The following is a 23,232-nucleotide window of genomic DNA, read 5'->3' on the forward strand; positions in this document are numbered from 1 at the left end:
GCCAGGGCAAGGGGGTACTATGAGAAATAAAGAGTCTTCTCATTGTGCGTTTTATTTTGTCTTTCGTTGTTACTTTCGGCAAAGTGTGCACAACCGAAAAGGCAGTATAAAGAGAGCTCTCCCACCCTCATTACAGGAGCATTATCTTCAGGAACTTCCTTAAAGTCATATTTTAATTCGTTAAAGATTGACTTCTGCTGCGAGAGCCTTTTTCTCTCATTCCCTTACAAACAAGTACCTACGTAGTCTTAGCTTGCAATAATTTCTCCATTAAATTCAGCATTTCGTTGTTCAACGATTTCTCCAAAACTGAGCTTTTGATTGCCATGAAATCATCTTATTTCAAGGTTCTCGATCACTTTCTGAAAAGCAATGATCCGGCCGCACAAAACTGAGCAAGGTAAAAATCTGCATTTCAATTTATATGAGACGAGGGTAATTTATCTCTCCAAGAATTATTTTTACAACTGAACTTTATTATAAAAGTCTTCAAATTCGTAAGTATTTATAACGATTACGCAGGACCTTTGTCATTTGACAAAACCTCATGTAAGGGAATGCAAGACAGTCTTGGATTCTGGATTCCATGCCGTGGATTCTGGATTTCAGGTAATGAATTTCGGATTCTTTGTCAGTAGAACTGGGATTCCGGATTGCAATCGTAAGGGAGATTCTGGATTCCTTGAGTTGTATTCCGGACTCCACGAGCCCAGGATTCCGGATTCCACAAGAAAAATCTCCCGTATTCCGGATTCTACAAGCAAATATATCCAGAATTCCAGAATCCGGATTCCCTTGCATGAGGTGAAATTACTCATTTTCGCGTCCAAGCAATGCTTGATCGTTTAGACCGGGCTAAAAATCGTTTGTACACTGCTTAATTTCATCCACAGTCAAAAGGGTATGACTAAGTGTTTCCAAATTAAAAGTCGGGATTAATTTTGTGCACGTTCTTTAGCAAAAAGGAACTGTATTCTCAATTTTTAAACATTTCAAGGTCTCCAGGAAAACACTTTTCTTCCCATTCGAACATTTATACCATTAAATTCAGAGCTTGACCATTCCTCCTTTGTATCATAAGCTAAATGTAGAATAAAACGGCGTATAAATATGAACAGGCAGGTAAGTATTATACTTCGGGGCATATTGTCGAATGCGATGAATGTCAGTTTACACAGCTGGACGAAACCAATTCGGCTTTTAGTCGTTTTGCCAAAGGCTTTAGGTAAAATAAACCGAAACCCAGTCTCTCTTTCGTTTTCAATAATATCAGCATTTGTATGACCGTGTGGTACTATATTTTCTAATTTTCTCGCATAAGTCTTTTTTCTAATTGGTTGAGGACAAACGAAATAAAATATGTCGTCGCATATCAAATAAACTGTTCACAGTCCCCTGTTTTTTCGTAAGATCGTCAGGATCGAGCGCTTGCCGGTACATGCGGCCATCCTGGTTTCATACATATCGAGCTGGGGGCGGGAGTCGGGGTTTATGACACTAATGGCATCCGAGATGGCCGCCTGAAACGCAAAGCAATCAGAATCTCCACGATCTTACGGATAAATAGAAGGAACAGTCAAATCAAATAACCACCAGCAAGATATATTGCCACGCAGTGGCTTTCTAATCTGGTAGAAATGTTACTTAGCGGCGTAGACTCCATTTGAGTACATTTTCCTTCTCTTCTGGCTGCAAAACACCGTTCTAGTTGTTGCTTTTCCGCATATCTATATGTATTTTCTTGTTCGTGACGTGATATGGTAATTACTTCCAAACGAACTAATGCACTTTCGGCGAAGATTCTCCTTCGTGCTCCTGTGTGAATTCCTCTGCGTGAGGCAACGCCAAATGCCATGAATATTATATATTTATACCACTATTGTCTGCCTTAGATCGAACATACAACGCAAGGCAATGCCATCGGTTTATTATGGCTTTCAGTGCACGAGGCTCCAAGGCATTTATATGCAACAGGTTGTAGAAATGGTCCCTGAGAACCAGTCGTATTGCTCTTATCCACGCCCTGCGCGTCGGCGTTTACACAGATAAGCTTGGAGCCCGCAGCCCCACCTTCCTGTGTCATTAAATACCCGGCATACTCCTTTTTCCACGAACCCGATTGGCAAGTGTCTCGGCCTGGAGTAACGATCGTGACAGTTCGTCTGTCTCGCAAGCACACAGCACACGGAATTTGAAAGTTATCGAGTCTTTTGAACAAGTGAGGGTGATTTAACTTCAAATTCTTGCATCTTGTAGCTCCAATTTCTTGGCATTGGCTTTCAAGGAAAACTGTGAAAATGTCTAGGTTTGCAGCGTATCTAACGGGTGACAAGTAGAGTCCGCTTGACATATTTTCGTGCTTGGGATATTCAATTCGATCCGGAATGCACATGTATTCCGAGCCAAGTGAATGATGGGAGCCGGAATGAAGCGTTGCAGTTCTCCCTGATTTGTAAGACAATAAAGGAGTAAATAAGTCTATGTGTGAAGGAAGACCTTAGACAACGATGACCTCAACCAGGTTGTGACGTCCAGCGGTTTTAGTGCAATGAAGGGTTTGTGTGGGGTGCTCGGTCTCGTGGGCGCATAAAACCTGGTCTCCGTCGTTCTTATTTAAAGATTTTCATGTATGAATAGCCTGCGTGGCAGGCGCGTGCTCAAAGGGAATGGCAAAAGGGAATTTCGGGTGCGTGAGAAGCGCAAAGGGCGCCCTCCTACTTTCTCCATCGCGCGCGGTTTCGCGCCCAAATTCCTTGCCCTTCCCTTTCTGATGCCTGCCACACTGCCGGCTAGTCTATGAAAGGCCATCATTACAAGTGTACCCCTGAGACATTATTATCCATTCAAAGCGTTTTCCCATATACCAATGACGGAGGTTTGACAGTGCGGGTTATAAGCAAAATGTGAAAATACCAACGATCTCCTTCAAAGATTTGCGTCCGATGTTCATTTTTTGAGTTCTTGCGCTTTTACATTCCATTTTGTAAAAGGACAAGCTATTTCTCAAGTTCATATTCACTTTTCTTTGCCTCAGGCAGACTATAACGACTTCAATTAAATTTGGTCGCGGAAAGATTCCACCTTAATTAAATGGAGAACATTATGATGCGGACACTCGAGTCTTTTTCTTTTGCATCAATCGAAGTTCATTTTGACTTACCAATAAAGGTTTTGTGGGGAATCGGCCAACTAATTTGACCCTACATTGAGAGATTTGAAACTTACCAGAATACACTTTCTTTACGTCCTCTCGGCAGTTTTCGCCTCCCCATACCGTGTACGTTGTCTTGAACTTACTTGGTTTTGAATTTTTGGACTCTGTAGGCTTCGCGGTTTGAGCATTTGTTGTTTCACCGCTTGGTTCAGCCCGGCGCCTACTGCTTGTTGATTCAAGTGTCGGGATACTGGAGAAATTCGTTTTCCCTCTTTCATTGTTGTTTTTTAAAAAAGCTGTGTGAACTGGTATAACAAAAATGTAGGTTAGACGTTATAATCCCTGACACCAAAAATTAAAATACTTATAATCACTAACAAAGATATGAGATATAAGAGAAACAGCTAAATTTTAGAAGGTTCCATTAAGGGATACGGGCTATTATCTATATTTTTAACCTTGTTTTTGTATATCAGAAACGAAGAACCAAGGCCTGTTTTACGGTGCGGCGTGGTCTTTGAAGAAATGGTCAAACTATTCTACACAACCATTATCCAACTCTCCAGTTATATTAAGACTAACATTTTCTCTATAAAGTATACCACCCCTCCCCTCTTAAAACGATAGGGCTTCTTAATTGCATACCTCCTCTCCTATACTAGCATATAAAAAAAAACGAAGTATAAGATTCAGTGCTCCAGTGCAGGTTATCTGAGAATGTAAGCTTCAATCACGCGCACAAACTAAAAGACCAAATTCCGATGTACTAAAACTCTTACTTGGCTGTGAGACTTGAGGAATAAAACAAAAGAAATCATCTTGAGGTACAATAATGAATGATACATTTCTTTTGTTTTATTTCCCAACGCCTCGGAGCCAAGTATGAATTTTAATATATCGAAAATGGAGTATTCAGCGTTATCCAATATATTTTTGCGTCACTAAATAAAATTAATTTGCGTCCATTAGGGATATCAAAATAATGGGTGTTGTCTTGAATAGCCTTTACGGCACGTCACTCCTAGTCAAGGCGGTCCTCTTTGAGTAGATTTCTTTTGGCCACTTCCCTTATATATATATATACATCCTAAATATAATTCGATAACAACGGAGTATTTTTATGATGTACAGTCGACTCCCGACGACAACTCGAACCTTCTAGCGAGAAATCGAAAAAAGTTCGAGTTACCGGAATTTGCAGCAAAGATCCGGAAGAACATGTAAGCAAATAAGCAAAAAGATGGTGAGGGAATGCAAGTATCATGCACACTCGACAGGGATGGACATTGAATTTGAACTGGAGTAGTGGCAAAAAGAGTAAAGACAAAGAATTGACACGGTTGTTTTGAAATAAATTCAGTGCCTCGGACTTCAGTACAGTGGTACACCGTATTTTTTTTCCGACTTGTCACGCGCTTAAAACATGGTTCGAGTTATCGAAGGTAAAATTATATGGAGATAATCTGAAGGCAAACAAAAATCACTTCCAGTCAGCGGAAGGTTCGGGTTATCAAGGGTAAAATTACAGTAAATGTATGAGGCAATCCATGGGAAATCAACTTCGTTTCGACTTAGCGTGAGGTTGAGTTAGCAAGGCTTCGCGCGAGTTACCGGGAGTCAACTGTACTCATCTCAAGATAGGATCGGATCTCAAAACGTAAATACTACTTACGTTTTCCGCCAGTATGACATGGTTTTCCCCGAGCATCCTTCCCGTCTTCCGATTGGGTGCAATGTATTCTGGGATAGATCATATATTGTTCCTAAGTAAAAGACCTGATAGGTATTTTCACCAGCTATACCTGACTCTCAACGGAGAGGAGAGACTTAAAATCAGGAGCACCCAACGACAATTTTCGGAAAATATCTGTCCGGAAGACGATTTGAGATTTAGAATTTTTGGAACATTTCATTGTAAAATTTCTTGCTAGCCTGCCTCTCCTAGGATTTTCGAACATCTAAAAACTGGTATAGTTGCCCATTTTTAACGGATTTTTACCCTAAGAAGGTGACATAGAATTTTCGGGAGCCTTTTTTCCGGCTGAAATTTTTGAAAAGGTAAGTTTTCATCCCTATAATTTTCAGATCACTAGACTTTCAGCTAGGAAATCCGAACAGATGAAAAAATTTTAGGGGGATAAAAATATGCCTATATCTACCGTTTAAATACTAAAATACGTTTAACAATGCTATGTTTAAGTGGTTTTGAACTACATTCTCGTTGGGTGCCCCTGTAAAATAATGAGCCGGTGTTCGTTAAGATAGAGGTAGAAACATTTGGGATAAGAAAGAAACAACAACAACCAACAGACAAAAAACAAAACAAACAAACAAACAAAAGTCTATTACTCTCAGACATGGTCTCTCTGTTGCATCTACAAACGCGTAAATCATTTATCGAAGTAATCTGTAGCGTGACAGTCTGTTTTTGAAACATCAGAGACAACTCATTCTCGTCACCTTGATGCTTCGTGTACTACCAGATTTGCATGAGGTTATAGTTACCCCCGCTTACTTCAACAAACAAACAAAAATCGGATTTAGAAACCTCAATTTTTATCATTCTCATTATAAATAACCTCCGATTTAAGTTGTAAAAAAATAGCATGCACAGACAGAAACATTTTTTCTCTCTACTTCATTTCCTTCGAATCAAAGACAAAGAGCATTGCGTATAATAGTATATACTGTGTAAAGTAGCTGAAAAGTTTAACATTTACTGGCGAATTTAAAAATAGAAAACAAATTCCAGTCATATTTTGACTGTGGTCAACCTTCAAAACCGCAAGAGATTGAAATTGACACAACACTGGTTGAGATGGCTTTAATTCTTTCTTTTATTTTTCTTTTCCAGTTAAAAAAAATACATTTTTTTTTCATCTTATTTTAATTTCGAGAGCTAAGGAATCTTGCCCATATATACCCGGAAACACACTAAACAGTCGGGCCCAGTCTTCCCGCACAATAAGCCTAGGACAAAGGAAATATTGTTTTTTAACAGCAGAAAATTATCGCAACTAAATCACGCCTGTGCTTTGATGAGAAATCGAAGAATACAATTCTTACAGGGTCGATTAAAAAAATGTTAATAATGCAAAATCAAAAGCGCATAATTTCAAGTGCTTGGGTTATTTTAAGGTTTATAAGCAAGGATAATTATAATAGCACCTGCTTATAGCATATCGCTTCCTCCAAAATGCATATATGATGTACGCGTTGTTTGTAGTAGCTTGCGATAATAGCATGTGATTAATTGCGAAAATCGTTATTGTGATTTCTATCAATTTTGTTCCATGTATGGCCTGTGGATACAAAGTGCCGATTAGTTCGGCCTACTAAAAGGTTTAATTACGAGCGAGATGTTCGGGATTTTAAGATGAGTTAATGATCTTATACACAAGAATAAATTAGAAATAGCCTGAAGCCCTCAGGTCCAAAATAAAACAAAAAGGGAAACAACAAAATGAAGCAACAATATCAAATAAATAACTGAGATTTAAAAGTGACTTAGTGAGAAAAATCTTACGTTCGATATGTAGCCCTTGCCCTGAAACTGTATTTAGAGATGTAGACGAATTTAGTGATGAAGTCATAAAAGTTTTATTAATGAACTGGTTGTATACAAAACTGACAGCCACAAAGACGGAACCAGCACGTGTGTTGTGATGAATATCGTGGAATGCTTTCTGTTTTAGGGGCTTTTTTCAACAACAAGAGAACATAATATAGACAAGAAGGCATTAACCACTTCTTAGCAGGATAGCAATTAAGACAAAAAAAAATGGCTTAAAATCCAGTAAAAGTCGTGTAAAAGGAGCTAGCTTGTACATAAGAAACCCTCATAATTTGAGTAAATATAAGTCATACAGTTCGCTAACAGGAACATATAAACTAATTGCGATACTCTTATCTGTAAGCGATTTTTTTTTTTCAACAAAATCTATTAATGCCATGATCCCCCTAGGGGAAAACAGCGAAATATGGAGGACACATACCTTAATTCATGGTCATGAGATTTACTTCAACATGACTAAACTTAAACATAGGACGTGCACATAAAAATTTTGAACTCCTACAGCGATGAAAATTAATTAAAATTTCAGATTGACTGAAAATTCAAAGATGGAAAAAAGGTGGCAAAGAGTTTCGCTTTGACCTCAGTGCTTATAATTTTATTCCTTCCAAATGGACTAATAGATGGAAAGACAAACTGAATCGCTACGTATAATTTAGAAATAATTTAACGATTCCTACTGGTGTAAGGAGATTTGCAAAGTCACGAACGGAGATTACAATTAAACTAAACCTTTCTACACTCATGTAACAATCCTCCCACCTTCGTTCCAGGTCAGCAATATCTTTGCGCAAAGCATCAGCCATCGACTCCAAATTTGTGATTTTATTTTTAGCCCTTTTTAATTCGGCGCTGGTTTTTCCTTGAAGGGACGCGAAAATTACAATGACAACGACCGCGCTGAAGGCCACCGCACTCCAAATGACCCACGAATTTTTTATGTTCGTGCAGCTTGCTGTGCAGGTAGAATGTTTCGGAACTTTGGCTTGACAGACGCTACGTTTATGCACCGGCTTTGGATTGTTGTCAATGAGAATCGGAACCTTAACAGTGCAATTCGTAGATGTACCAGAGTTGACGGGCATCTCCTTCGTAAAGGAGGCCTTTAACTTTGTTTCCTCTGTCTTCATGCCCAAGGTTGACACAGGCGCTTTAAGTTAAAATCGTCCGAAATATTCTAAAACCGTAAGCACAAAACGCACAGCCTTGCTATGATGACGTGTAAAAAACGCACACATAACAGAAAGCTATTCCAGCTTAAGCTCTCCAGAAAATATAAATCCCACCGAATGATAAACCACCCACAACTGCAAAGTTTTTGACAAATCAAGAGTTGGTCACGAGCTCGTTTCTTGTAACTGCTTCACCTGCTTTCAATAAAATATCCCGCGAATCACGTAATGATTCGCGACATTCACTCATCAAAACGGATAATAAACGCCCGTAGCGTGCCAGTCAACCATTTAGCAGCACATTTTATGCGACGATTTCAATTTAAACTTGACTTGTAATAAAGCGAGGTATTCACGATTGGCAAACAAATAATACGAAAAGATGAAAGGTTTTTTTTTTTTGTTTATTGCTGAGTGGGTTTGAAAGTCATTCAAAACCTTTTGGTCACTGTCGTGTAACATAAAATAATCACAGTTAAAAAATTGAAAGTTTTAGTTCACCCGGTCCAACAAATAAAATCTAAAACCTAAAACAAAATTAGAAGCAGAAAAGACGCATTCCAAAAAGTTGGGTAATTTCTAAATGAAGCCCGACCTATTGGTGGGAGAATTTTTTCTTGGTTTGATCATGTGTAGGTTTGATCAAGTGTAAATTTAACTGTAATTTAAATGAATAGTATGGATGAAAAATGTCTCACGCACATAAAATAGAGAGCTACACAATTTAACTTTAACTTGAAGGTTCCTCAGTTTTCACAGAAATAATTTTTCCAATGACGTTAAGCTTTTCTTATGGTTTTCATGAATTGCATTTTATGCAAAAAAATATCAGTGGCTATTCTAATGATGTGGTTGATTATTTACCTAGCCACGTACCAGTGGAATTAAAAACAAGCTATATCAAACTCTTCTTAATAGATTTAAAACCACATTGTAACATTTCAAAAATCTCTAAAATCGCCTACGGCATTTAGTGGGAACAAAATTAGACAAACTTCAAAATTGGTAGACAGGCCCTTTGTGTCAGTAGGGAAGTTACGCAAGGGAGTGTAAGAGCGACACACGTCAACGGGACGTAAGGCTTTTTTTTTCTCATTTAATGTACCTTGACGGTACATAATTTGTACTTCCAAGCGTCTTTACTCTTACAGAGACGATTTGCCCCCCCAAAAGGAGGCAAAACTACGGCCCAAGAATGCAAAACGTCCACTTCCGGTTAACGTGCGTCGGTCAAAAACGTCTTCGCTTGAGCCCTTAATGAAGTCTACACTTCCCCCGGTTATTGAAAGGTTTTTTAGTACTTCAAGGTAAGAAACGTAACAAAACGGAAATTGAATATTTAAAATGCCTTTTAGAAGAGGACTATGAAAACAGAATATACACTAATTGCTTAAAATTACCAGCTGGCGGCGAGTGCGCAGATGTGTCGTTAGATTTCGCCGATGGCTTTTTGAACATTTAGTCTTTCATCGATTTCCTGGATACATAAAAGAACTTAAATTCTATGCGATGTGTAAAGGCCTGCAAACTTAAAGTTTTACAAGTCAAAAGTACACATTATCATTATTTCGGTAATATTACATATCTTACACTCCAATCATATTCGTTGACAAAACGATCTTCGATTAAAATTCAAGATGATTTACGACTGAAGAAAGAATAGTATGAAATACATGTATGACAACTCGGCAGAAACATGCAATGAATGAAATCATTTTCACAGCGTCCGTCGCCTGAGGCCCGTTTCTCGAAAGTCCCGGTAAGTTTTCATGCCCGGAAAGCTGTTTTTATTTTTTTTTTTTCAGTTTTGTTGCGGGGATTGCATTCAACTGAAACTATAAAAGTTCAAAGTTCAATGATTTCAAAAAAGGATAAAACGAAACTATCAGTTAGACTAACGAAGCAAAATTGACTGGTTTGTGTGCTAAGAACTGTGCTACCATTCAACAGGTTTTGATTCTAAAATTTGCTTTCGGACCCGAAAAGTTAGCGCCTCTCGAGAAACGGGCCCCTGGTTTCTAAAAGCTCAAAAGAGGAGGAAAACTATTTTAAAAATTGTCATTAGCTTGTAAAGAAAAAAAATCATTTTCCGGCCTGCAATTTCCCCTTTTTCCATTTTCTCTTTTTTCTTTCTGGAGTTAATTGGTTGTCGAGGTCCGCGCTATGTAAAGACCAAACTCGTCAGTAAAAACCCCTTAACGGGCTTACTTTAAGAGTTACTGCCTCCTCCCTGACAACGTTTTTTAGCCTGCTCTCGTAACGACGTTTACGACAAATCCAAAGAGTATCGAGGAAGAACTACATCTAATTAGCTACGGAGAAAGCTTTTTAAAAATCCACCTCGACTATGCGTACCTCTATTAATGACAGAATGACACCTTCATGTGATTTAAACGTAAAACTCCCAAAAAATCCTCAAAAAACAAAGTATTCGACCCGTTATCTTTCCATAATCGTCAGTAGAATTGCAGAATCGCCAAAGTAGGACTGGTAGTTTTTTACTGCATGCGACCCTCAATGCATTATTTCAGTTATGCTTTCACATTGATAATATATCCCGTTTGTTTCCAAGGAAACAAACTATCTTTTAAAAGGAAAGCTGCTAATAAATGCACTTAGCTCTTATACAGAGGATGAAGCTAACGCGAGTGAATTCTAAAGCGGAAGATGGCACGCGACTCTCGACGTAGATTTAATTTGAGATGCTAACATAGTTGTTTCTTCTAAATAAAGAATACGCCATGTATTTTAGACTGTAAATTGGTTGATTCTATTGGATTAGCTGCCTTGTTTATCGCGTTAACTTGAAATATATCGAGGGCTTAAACAAACCGCAGCGAGGGTTAGCCGATTGAAAACAGGATCACGTCGGAATTGGTAAAAATTCTACAACAGTTTTGCGTCGACGATACCATGAGTTTCGAGGAACACGTCAATGAACCAACAAAAGTAGGTTGAGTTTGATCGTCCGGGTGAACGTAGTCCTGAAGAGGACTGTTGTTGTTGACAGTGACTGACGTTTCGACAACCTGTGCGGTAGTCATCTTCAGAGTCAAAGTGAGTTGTATCACGTCAGTTGATGTTATTATACTCTGGTTATTGATCTGATTGGTCAATTACATCGCGATGTTATTGGTCGTCTGTCAGTTAAGCCGCATCTGTCTCTATCTTTAAAGCTAAGCTTAAGACCTATCTTTTTCGACAAGCATATTTTTAGACTTTCAATTTTTTCATTTTTTTTAATTTTTATTTTATTTTTTATTTTTAGACGTTTGATTTTTCGATTCCTAGGATTTTTTACATTTTTTAGTGTATAGATTATAATATATTTGACACTGTAAAGCGCATTTGGGCGTTAGGAAAATGCGCTGTAGAAATAAATTATTTATTATTATTATTATTATTATTATTATTATTATTATTATTATTATTATTATTATGAATACTTTTATCTAGTTGAGAAAAAAAGCGAAGCACTCTCTTACAGCGCATCAACTGTACTTTAATATTAAGACAGAACCATGAAGAGCAGAGGAACCCTGAGTTCTACAGCAAACCAGCGTGATCGGTTGCTCACCAGAAAAAGAGGAAAGGGGATCGATTGCCAGTAGTCCATCCATCGTGCCACAAGAGGAAACACTAGAAAACTGTAGGGACCGTAGCAAGTAACGTTTAGGAAGCTCATTACCACGACACGATAATAATAAACAAGATAAAACATAACACTGGAAAAAAATAAACAAAAAAAACAGTTGTTTTCAATGTGGGCCAAATACAAAGTTAAAATGTACTCAAAACAACTGAAAACTCGCGAGGAAAAACAAACAACTTAATACATAATTATGATAATTATAATAATAATAAATCAAGGCTAATGGAAATTATAATAATAATTCGATACGATTAATGAGCCATTTTCTAATGCTTTTTAACAAACTGAACTTTAAGCGTCGTTGTTACTTCTCGGATCATGGGGGCAAACATACAACTGAAGAATGAATGACCCCATAAGATATCTGTGCAAACTGTCTATTCGCAAACAACAATACCATGCTGAAGAGACCACAACGTAAATTAAAGAACCACATCACATGTCTTGTGGAGGAATAATCGGTGAAAAGAGGCTCGAATACTCAAAATTATTTTACATAGTTTTACGTAGCATATATCGAACGTGGGAATTGTAGCGTTTCTTTCTTGAATTGAGTTCTTGGTCGGAGCAAATCCTGAAGCTAAGTTTAGAAAGAGCAAGAAAATTTATTTGTCGAGTGCTTGCGATTTCCAATAAATCCCCATCGCAATAGGAAGTTTCACGTTGTAGTCGATCATGAAGTAAAAGTTGTTTAATTTCCCTTGTCCAAAGGAGAACTTTTTGGGAAGACTGCTAAGATCTTGTGATTCTGGCCCTGAAATTATGCCTGTGACCAACTGAGTTTCAATATTGATTACTGCTCCTACAAGAATTCGTCAGTGAAACTAAAGAGCAATTAAGTTGACAGTAAGAAGGAAATTTGCTTAAACCCTCCCACTTTTCGAGATGGCCTCCGTTTCCTCACTGTCATACATGAAATTTTCGGAGGAAGGTATCAGAAAAATGTCGCATTATTTTGGTAACTTTTCATTAATAAAACGCTCTTTATTAAAAGGTAAAAGCAGCAGCCACTATGGATGGTTTTTCAAGCCGTTGTTACGCAACAACTGGTCTATTAAGCTCTTATAGAGTTTGGAAGCGTAGGCCTTGCTCATCGACAATTTTAGTCCCCTCTCTGGTTTAACGTCTTAAGTTAAAACCTTGAAGCAATTCTCGTCTTACATACCAGCGCTGAATTCGACTCTCCAGCAACGAGTATCTTTTCCTCAGCCGTTAAACTGCAGACTAAAAAATATCCTTGATCTTCATATTGGTTACCAAAAGAAGATTACATCTTGTCTGTACACTAGACAAGAAACTTGCTATTTTAAGATGACATGATACCTGCGGTTGGCACAACTTCCTTTTTAAAATATTTCGACAAATTAAATTCAACAAGGATTAGAAGCTCACTTAAGAATGTCCGTCCCAATTATTTTTTCCGCACATTCCTAAAGGCTAACGCAAGAGGTTAATAACTTTGCTTAATCCTTCCCTGATTGTCTTAATGGGAAGCGCACATATTTTGCTTGATACGTGCGCCTAAAAAAGTGTCTTAAGCTACAACAGATACTTGTAGCAGAGTTCACTTCGTTGTTCACTTCTATATACTGAGGTTTAGACGCGGGATTGGAGGAAATGAAACGCTTTACCTGAAATGCTTGTGCCTCGTAGCCAGGAAACAGAGTGCAAAGAAGTCAAAATGAGACTATATGCTTAATATTCGATCCATCTAAAACGAACTGCGGATCGCGACTGTACGGTTAAGTTGTTAAGATTTCCTCCTTGACGTGGCACCTCCATTCAAATTTCATGCTTTATAACTATATGCAAAAGGAGGAATTAAGCTTTGTTGACATTTGTCTCAGCATTCACTGAGAGGATTTTAAGTCACGTGCTGTGACTTTTTTACTTTTGAATCTGTTGAAGAAAAACTTTTTCATCGATTTATTTATTATGCTGTACACTAAGGTGGTCCTAACTTTTGAGTAAGTAGTAGTGACAATAGCGTAACTTGCTCATGAAGCAGTATTTGCGTTTTGTGTATATTACAATCTAAACAATTGGAAGGCTGTTCCTATATCCACTGAGGACTGGAAGGGTAAAACTGGTTTATGATCTTTGATGAAAATTTTACGCATGGAAACCACAATGAAGAGTGCATGAACACTAATAAAATTGACACAAGACTTAATAAATAAGCTAAACATCTGTATGGAAATAACGTTTCCTTCAAATCATTTACGTTCAAACGCGATAAAAAGCGAAGAGAAGCTACCCTAAATTAAAATGCGACGGTAATGAAATGAGGAAACCATTACAAATGCGGTTCAACTGGCCGAATAATAATAAGCTAATTTTCTTTCAACTCAGGTGTTTAAATGTCGAGTTTGTCCATCGACCGTGATAGGCTAGAAAACGAAATATTATCATTATTCTTATCGTTATTATAATTATTACACTGTTATTATTATCTTCTTTAATGTTTTCTTCTTTATTATTATTTTCATTGTTATTGTTATCATCATTATTATTATCATTATCATTATTATCATTACTATAATTATTATTATTATTATTATTATTATTATTATTATTATTGCTGTTGTTTTTGCTGTTGCTGTTTATGTTAATAATAACTATATTATTATTATTATTATTATTATTATTATTATTATTATTATTATTATTATTATTATTATTTTATCTTTTATTCATGATTTGAGGGCGGGGGGCGGGGGGGGGGGGGGGTTATGCCCTCTCGTGTGCTAAGGTATCGAATGATCGCCAGCTGAACTTAGGAGTCATTTTTGATTTTCCGCCAACTCAGGCCAAAGCCAAATTTAGTTTCGATTCCACGTGTAAAAGTGTAAACATCCACCTTTAAATTGATCAAAGGTGTAACAAATACTTAATACTTTAAGTGTTTAATATGTGTTTATTTCGTGCGGAATTTCAATACTACACAACAACAGTTATCGCACTGAATTGACCCATTATCCTTGATAGCCATCTAAGTTGAACCTCTAGAATGTCCTTCAGACCGCCCGGTTGCCTTGTTTATTGTTATTTTACGCTAGACTTCACTAAGCTTCTTATGATAACGATATACTGATCATTTTACTCTCGGCTTAGCTTTGTTACATGAAAAGCGCGTATTCCGTGTAATCAATATCCAGCTAGAGAAAGGCATTTGCAAAAAAGAAAATTGGGTGAGAATTCTAAGCTCGTATGGGTGATTTGCAAAGCGTATGCAAGGCAGATGGTACCGATGATTTTGTTATTCATGAGTGGAATGTCGTTTTAACACGATATTCGCAGAAAAATGCACAGAAAATTTAACAGTTAAGTTGGGGGGTCAATTTGACAGCACTGTAAACTTTGATAAAGTTGATAATCATTTGCTGCGTTCCATCTGCGAAAAAACAGAAACGGCTTCATCGCTTCGAAGACTGCAATTAAAATCAACTTAACCGCAGGGGCTTAACGTAAATGATCCTTACAAGTTGGTAGCTGATGATTTACTAGAACATGGGAGTTTCTTTCAACAGGAACTAGGCTAATTTGGCCGAAAACAAAAACAAAATTACGCACTGCTGTATAATATCACCTCGTAAACATTGCAAAATGCCATACCTCTGTCGTGTCTTTTTCAGGTACTGCCTCATCTGTCGTATTTTCTGGCGAAAGGAACCTTCTTTACTTTGCCGTTTCTGCCGGTGTAGCGTTGCTTTTGTCCCCAGCTCGGCATGAAGAACCTCCAAGGTGTTTTCAACTTTGACAAGCGACAACTCGAATTCTTCGATGCGTTCGCTCGCCTTTTGAATTTCGCGTAAAATATTTGCAACATCCACGGATCGCTCTCTGTTCACAAGAATCTGAACTTGACACACACCAAAGAACACGAAAACCACAAATATTAAGATCTTCGTGGTATGGCTGTTACTGCATTTTGGTTTTTCAGGAACTTCCTCAACACAGCGTAATTTCGGAGTCATTCCTGATGTTTTGACCATGGTAAAGATCTCATTCTCTATGTCTTGTTTGTTTGATGTTTAAAAACCTCTTCAAGAAAGTTGTCACAGATTTTCAAACGCGGATGGCAGGTCCTGAAGTAGGCTTGATTAAACACTACATTCAAGCAGATTTCCCGTCCAAGTTCACAACGATCTCACGAGGGATTAACCACAAAAAGATTCCGTTTCACAATTGTATCTGAAGAACTCCTCAGATACTCAGATGTGTAGTTTTCTTTCGACGACGTTCGTGAATTAAGTGCTTTCAGAGGTCAGAAATCTAACACCAAGCAGTGTGACTGAAGTGTAATGTGTAATTTCTTACAGAAACACGAGCCGGGTTTAGAGGCGACAGGTTATCAACCATTTGTCATCACCGACCTGTTTAGAAACCTCAAATCACGCGCGCGCGTGCAATGTAACCCTGCTGTACTTTGCTGTTTGACGGCAGATTCTACGAACCGGTTTGCAAATTTTTGCCAAAACCTTGGAGCAGTCTTATCCATTTTTCCACTTGGCTTTTTTTATATTTTCTACAGACCGACTAATTATTCAGTAGTTTAGAGTGCAATAACCGGCTGGGAGAAGAAAGCTCGAGAAAGCACCGCAAAGAAAATGAATACAATCATACCTTATCCATTTTTTGTGAGACTGGTTTACGACTTCCACATGTAATGAATGCGACTTGTGGGCGTATTATGATTTATGCATGTTATGTGGTAAATCATATCACGAGAATGTTGCGCGGGCTCATGTTAGAGACTGTGAGCCCGCAGTCAACCAAAGATCCTTCATTTCTTTGACTTTACCACCGTACATGTGTACATCACTATATGGTGCAGTTTTTTGTTTTCAGCCGAAACCTCATGATATAACAGTTTTCAATGAATTTTGGTGCCGAGTACATTATGCAAGTAAAAACAGTCCTAGGTGGATGCCAATGAGTTCCATTCCTTCCGAACATGAAAAAAAGTGAAAACAAAATCTGTTATGTCTTCTGTCATCAGGCAAATCTCTTAAAACTTTGGCTCAGTCCTCGATCCGATGACAATTTTGTTGTCGGCCACATTCGAAGAGATTAACGGGTTATATTCAATAATTGATTAAATGATTAAAATAATTGGATCAAAATAATGGTATTTTTTTTATTTGATGACAGAAATATTGCAAGTGCAATAGATTTTCTTACGCCGTCCGAGGAGTCGAGTCGAAGACGAGAAACAGGCTGTCCCAGAGAAACTGGGGAACATGATCCATTTTAAAGGAAAAGAGCAAGCGTGTCTGAGTAACAATCGGCAATAGCTACCGGTTCGAAGGTACGCAAATCTAAAAAAAAACCTACAAAGGCAAGCCGAAAAGTTGACTTTATTTTCTAGAGTGATCGAGACGGGAACTGTCACAAGACTTTGCGGTGAAGCTTAGTGAGGGGGCTGGTTAACCTACGAAAGCTGACGCCTTTTTCATATTTTTCATAATACGAGTTGGTTGGAATTATTTTTTACCTTTTTTTACTGAAGTTTCAGCCGAAACATTAGCATTTTAATGTCACGTTGTCACAGTTAGGGCTTCTCATTTTGATTGTAATGTGAGAAACAAAAGCATCGAAGTAGCCTGCGTAGCAGGCGCTTGGAAGTAGTGGGCGAAAGAGAGAACGTGCGCGCGCGAAGGAGACGCTCGCGTGTCTCTTTCTCGCGTGCGCGTTTTTTCCTGTGCCCTCTACTTCCAAGCGCCTGCTAAGCAGGCTAGCATCGAAGCAGCTGGTGACCCTGTAGTGAAAACGCTCGCCCTAGCTCTAGTTATGGTTTTGTAACGACGCTACGCGTGGTCGCGCGAGGCCAGGAGGTTCTTACTCCTATTTCGAGAGGTTTTCTTTTACCCGCCAGGATCTCTTCGAACCAAAATCTCGGAAAATGTATTGATTCGATCAAGAATCTTAGGCGTGGATGTGCTTCGAAAAAACATTAACAATATAATACATTACAGTAATGCACCTCCGTAGGTCTTTTTACCAGGGATAGGAAATAAATGAATACACATGCATCACCTTTATTTGTCCTCAGATTTACAATGAATTAATTAACAAAGTGTGGAAAGAAAATCGGGTCAACTTGTTCTCTGTGTCTGAGACTGCAATCCTAGCGTACTGTTTTTTTTTTTTTTCCTTTTGGTTTGTTTTAATGTTTGTTTGTTTGCTTGCTTTATTAATTTTCCTTCATTAATTTATTTGAATTGTCCTCTTTCAGTAACCTAGAGGTGTTAATTGTAGAAGACGGTGCTGAAACATAGTTTATTTTATTTCATTTATTCTTTTATTTTGTTGCATTTTATTTTTTTACGGAAGCGGTAAGGTGGCGTAGGACATAGCAATTAAAGAAAATGCCTTTGGTTTATTCTCTATGTACCTACATCCCTTCATCAAATGTTTCGTTTTCTTGAGGAAATCGACAACAATCCAAGCACTCAACTGATTTTTTGTCCGAACCTAGCATACACGCGGGAAATTCTTCTGGTTTTTTATTTATTTTTCCTTCTTCTACTACTTCTTTCGTTTTTTATCTTGGCTCTGTGACTAAACTGTTATATTAGAACTACAATTGAACCTCTTAGCTACAATGGCCACCTTGGGGACAAAAAGAAAGTGGCTATTGTAAAAGAAGTGTCCGTTGTAGAGAGGTTTTAAACAAGAGTCAATGTATGGATTTTTGTCCGCCGGAACGAAAAAAGTGGTCGTTGTAGAGAGGTGGCCCTTACCGAGGTGACCGGTGCTACAGTTAACAGATCTTAACATATCAGATCTTATCTATATCAATTGTTTTTCTAAGCAATGTGTTTAAAACCCCTTACGTTGTAAAAAGCCACTTCATCAGCAAGTGCCGCTAAATGTCTTCGTACGGATACCCACCCCTCCGAATCAACTCCATATTTTACCGTATCCACTCAAGTTCATGATGATTCCACTCGACATCTTATAACTTACGTCAGTTTATATTATTTACAAATCCGCTTAGGATTTTACGAATCTTCTTAATCACTTATAATCAACTATAGACTTATACTAATCCACTTAAAGCAACATACGCATAATCCACTCCGCTCTCTCTCTTCTGATGTGTGTATTTGAAAAAATATTCTTCATCCGTTAAGAATCAACACATCATTTTACAACTCCACTCCAAGGTAGTAAAAAGTAGAGGACTGCTAATCTTCACGGCTATGTTCTTCAAAACTTGACGGTGCACTTCCTATCATTTTGATCTTAACCAATAAAAATGTCGTATCAATCTATATTCAGTCTCAATTTGTCAACAAAGAAAAAAAAAAAGATTGTGTACCATCAGGGAGTTCCCAACATAAACTGCAGCTCCGTTGTTTTTACCTTGATGTTAGCCGTCTTTCATAGTCATCTCCTCTACTAATCATTCCATGCTTATACGAGTCTACCCTAACAGGTTACCTCCTTAGCTTACAACTTACCAGTGTTGATCATTCCAGAACTTCCTGCGGCGGTTTTAGAGTAGGCCATATGCTATACCGTACCTAGACACGGTTACACCAGTCAACGATTACCGGATAAAGAAAGGTCTCGTGTGAGTGAAAGCTCTGTGATTTAACCAAGTTATCAGATAAGTACACATATGCTACCTTCCAGGGCAAATTCTTGTCAAGATGGTCATCTTAGCTGAAGGGTTTGAACAGTGACTATGTACGTATACTTATTGAAAGTCGGTTAACGTGGGAGGGACAGTCTCTTGCAAAACCCTAATCCCATCAATAAGAGATAACCTGACTCACAAGTAATTTTCAGGTCATCACCTTTTTTAAAAAAGCCGAATACGAAAGGCCGTTGACGCAGACAAGACCTTGGCTTCTGACCGGAGCGGCATGATAAACCTTAAACCTTAAACCTTTTCTTAGTGATAGCTACTGACAAGAGCGACCTACCTCCAAGCCCGGGAGGAGGGGGGGGGGGGGGGGTAGGAATTTCTGGGTGGGGATGTGCCGCTGGGAGCCTGGAACCCTTAACCTATACCACAGCTAGTTTAGCTGAATTTTGCTACCCTATACTAGAGTAAACTCCCCAAATCCCCCCTATCCTAGAGTGGCTGTTTCCCCAGTCTTGATAAAATCTTCAACCAACTGATCAGTTTCCCGAAAAATGATACCCTATTCTAGACCCAAGCGCTCTAATTTATATACCCTATCTTAGAGTAAACGGCTTGAAAACCATACCCTTCACAGCGGCACAAACCTATATAGCCCATATATGGCAGTATCCCCCCCCCCCCGGGCCTCCAAGATCCTGAACTCTTTTGAAAGACTTTGAATGCAAAACTGTAAAAGATCCGGCAGAGGAACAAATGTGTCATGCCATCAACCCCACATAAAAGACGCAACGAAATTCAGACACTTAAAGTTTTACAATGTATTGAAATTAAAAGGTCGAGTGACGAACGCCGTATGTGTAAATTCGCTTAGCAGCTGTTTACATAATCGCGGTATCGTGACTCCGTACACGTATCATTTTCCACGCAAACCATGAAACGTATAAAGGCGTGCCGGCCACCAGCATTGGCTAACCCGGGGGGGTACTCCCTTATGCTTATATGGCCCTTGTGCCGCTGGACAGGGTGTTTTTTACCTTTCTCAGTCCTAAACATAGCCTGGGTGACGAACGAACCCCACGGGACGTCTGCGTGGAGGCTATCCTAAACAGGGTGTGTAATTGTGTGTGAGTCTCTCCTAATTATAAACCGGATGAAATTTGTTTGTGCTCCAAGTACAATGACTATAACGTGAATTTTCTCTAATGTAATAGCTAGTAAATGGATTAAAGACAAGACGGCAGGCATTCTGTCGTTTTCCCTAAACAGGGTAATAAAATTGTGAGTGTTGTCCTAAACAGGGTATGTATTTTACAATTTTTTTCTTGTCCTAAACAGGGTCAGGGTTTCAAACCCTCAGCGGCTAACCTATACCCAAATATTGGTCGAGTACCCCTCGCCCAAGAGTTTAATTCTAAATTTTCTGCTTTTGTTACACTGAGAATGAGATCCACTGCCGAAGCCTAGCTTTAGCAGCTAGTGAAACCTTTAAAATGTCGATGTCTCAGCAGCACAAATTCTTTTCGGCGTTCAGAGGCCGCTTGAACGCCATCTTTCGGTTGCGTGCAACCTGGGTCGGAACTATTTAAAGAGCACGGAGGGACTTTCAATGGCGGGACTCCTTCCAGATACTACTTATTACCAAAAGATTGAAGACAGGTCGGCCCAGCGCACCACCCGTCGTCTAAGTAGAAACGTGGCCTGTAAAACCATTAAGTGCCGCAAAAAAAGGACTTTGCAAGCATCTGGATGATCATTTTCACTCAACTAAGAGACGTAAGATTAGACAAGGTAGGGTAGCGTGGGGGTGGATTACAAAAAAAAACCTACGCCCGCGCAATATTTAGTCGAAGAGGCAGGCCCGCTATAATCGGCGCTTTCTCCAAAATAAGAGCCCAGCCGGGCCGCTCTAGGACAAAATCATCTCATGCTTCTATTCTAGGGATGGATACAAGGGAAACTTGTTTCTATTTCCTCTTTATTGATAACTCAGAGTACAAACCGTATAGTGGAACTAGGGTATTCTTGATTACCAATACTAACTTAAAAAAGCGCTTTTTCGGGGAAATATTAAATTAAATACCGCACGTATAAGTAGCCCTAAAAATATTCCTGCACTGGCTAACAAAAAAGTCATGCAAGCCGGAAATGTTAACGAAAAAAATTCATACAGCTCCCTCTCCACCCATTCCCCAGTTCATTACTTTTTAAATTAATTGTCTGTCCCTAATTCTCGCGAAGCGAGGGTCGTAAGACCAGCGAAGTGAGTCTATAATTTTGTCGAGCGCGGATCGTGCGTGGATTATATAGCGACCTGCAATCTCGGCTGGCCCATATTTCTAGCTATTTATATATCTCTTGGTGTCCGCAATGCAATGACGTCATCAAGCGACAAATTCGATCAACGTTGTTTCAAGAAATGCTTTTGGTGATTACTTTCGACGGGAAAAGTATTTTAGAGAGAACAATGAAGAAAATGACTAATTTAAGAATTTAATAAAAACATTCTCTTCAACAATAAGATCTTATTATGATCGATCTCTTGATTCAAACTTATTCTTGCCCAAATATGCTTCATAATTCCATATATTGTTTTGATTGGTTAACGCACGTCTAAGCAGCATCCACGCCCTATTACAGTGTCTTTTCAAGTCTTCTTGGAAAACTGACATGCAGTTTCCCGCGAATTTTTTTCATGAGCCGTTTAATATTTAACAATTATTGAATGATACGAAAGCCGAATTCAATGATTGTTTGGATTATTCATTCAAAATAATTCCTAGTTTAAAATCAAGCGAAAACATGCTTACCTCCATCGATGTTAAATTCATCTTCGATAGTGCCGTTAATCGGCAAGTTTAGGAGATAAAGGGTTGTTCAGCTTCGAAAATATTCTCCAAATAGCGGGTTGCCTTTGCTGTTCTTGCTATGTTTTTAGCCAATACTTCGCTTTCTTGCCAGTGAAACGAGGGAAATGTTCCGCCATTTTTGTTTTCACTACCAAAACAACTCAACCTCGTCTCCAGGTATTCTCGGTTAACGGTTAAAAATCCTCACCTTTGCTGCACCTTGACGGTATCGGTCAATATGGCAAAATTCTTCCAAATTTGGCCAACAGCAGCCGGTTATGATGAAAATTATGCGTGTGATTGTAGCCAATCAGAAGCGGAGAAATATTTTGAATGAATGATAATAATTTTTACTTCCCACTTTTACTAGTACTCCTCCAAAAAAAACTGCTAATTCTTCTGGGAACCGGCCACTACTACGGGCATTGGAGTAATTAAACGTTGTAGGCCTTTTGTTAATCGAAACACATTGGAGTCCGTTTTCAATGCCTTAGTTCAACCGTACTTTAATTACTGCAGCGAGGTCTGGGGGCATTGTAACAAAAGTCTTTCGAATAAGCTCCAAAAGTTGCAAAACTGGGCTGCCCGTATTCTAACCTTCTCCAGTTATGACACAAGCGCTGATCCTCTTCTTGAGCAACTCAACTGGAAACGGTTGGATACTCAGCGACAAATACAAGTGGCCACCATGGTCTATAAATCTATACATGGTCTTGCGCCCGACTATCTTGGTTCTCTTTTCACTAAATATAATCCACCTTATAATTTAAGGAACTCTGAAAACAAACTAGCTGTTCCATTGCCCCGCACCAATTTCTTGAAAAATAGCTTTAGCTATAATGGTGCGGTTATCTTGAACAGCTTTTCCCCTGAATTGCGGCAAGCAAAATCACTTAAATCTTTTCGAAATGGTTGTCGCGATTTCTTTGACTGAATCGATAAAACGCACACGGCATCTATGTAAAGCAGAATTTCTTTATTTTCTCTATCTTTACTATTTAAATTTTTAGATCATGTTTATATAGATTAAAGTAGATTGCAATTTTTTTATTATTATTATTTTATCTGATAGATTTACCGTGTTTAAATAAAAATAAAGTTCAAGTTCAAGTTCAAGAAATGTCAACCGTCAAAATTGCAGATAAATGTTAACCGCAAAAAGGTTTCAAGGTATAACTGCCCCGAAAACACGAAGACACAATCCCTATTCAAAGGGGAACGGAAACAAAATGCT

At 38.5% G+C, this 23,232-nt stretch overlaps 2 protein-coding genes across 2 annotated transcripts; one reads left to right on the plus strand and one right to left on the minus strand.

Annotated features, from left to right (window-relative positions):
* Positions 1-15,984, minus strand: LOC140948708 (uncharacterized). The gene is made up of 4 exons (XM_073397975.1): positions 15,168-15,984; positions 4,827-4,894; positions 3,226-3,459; positions 1-2,445 (listed from the first exon to the last, which is right to left on the minus strand). The coding sequence occupies exons 1-4, from the start codon at positions 15,545-15,547 to the stop codon at positions 1,889-1,891; spliced, it is 1,239 nt and encodes a 412-aa protein (XP_073254076.1). The 5' UTR covers positions 15,548-15,984; the 3' UTR covers positions 1-1,888.
* A 6,432-nt stretch (positions 15,985-22,416) lies between these two features.
* LOC140928210 (uncharacterized) lies at positions 22,417-22,944 on the plus strand (the record flags this gene model as incomplete). Its single annotated transcript, XM_073377927.1, has 1 exon — positions 22,417-22,944. A coding segment is annotated over one exon (516 nt), but the record flags the coding sequence as incomplete, so codon positions are not given.
* Between the last annotated feature and the right edge of the window lie 288 nt (positions 22,945-23,232).

The sequence above is a fragment of the Porites lutea genome, chromosome 1, assembly GCF_958299795.1.
Source record: "Porites lutea chromosome 1, jaPorLute2.1, whole genome shotgun sequence".
Classification (NCBI taxonomy): domain Eukaryota; kingdom Metazoa; phylum Cnidaria; class Anthozoa; order Scleractinia; family Poritidae; genus Porites; species Porites lutea.

Bases quoted from the DNA above. Each gene is read 5' to 3' on its own strand.
- LOC140948708 (XM_073397975.1), bottom strand. From the start codon at position 15,547: ATGGTCAAAACATCAGGAATGACTCCGAAATTACGCTGTGTTGAGGAA. The intron at 4,895-15,167 runs GTATGGCATTTT...GATCTATCCCAG, and splicing joins CTGAAAAAGACACGACAGAG to AATACATTGCACCCAATCGG. The intron at 3,460-4,826 runs GTAAGTAGTATT...TTGTTATACCAG, and splicing joins ATGTCATACTGGCGGAAAAC to TTCACACAGCTTTTTTAAAA.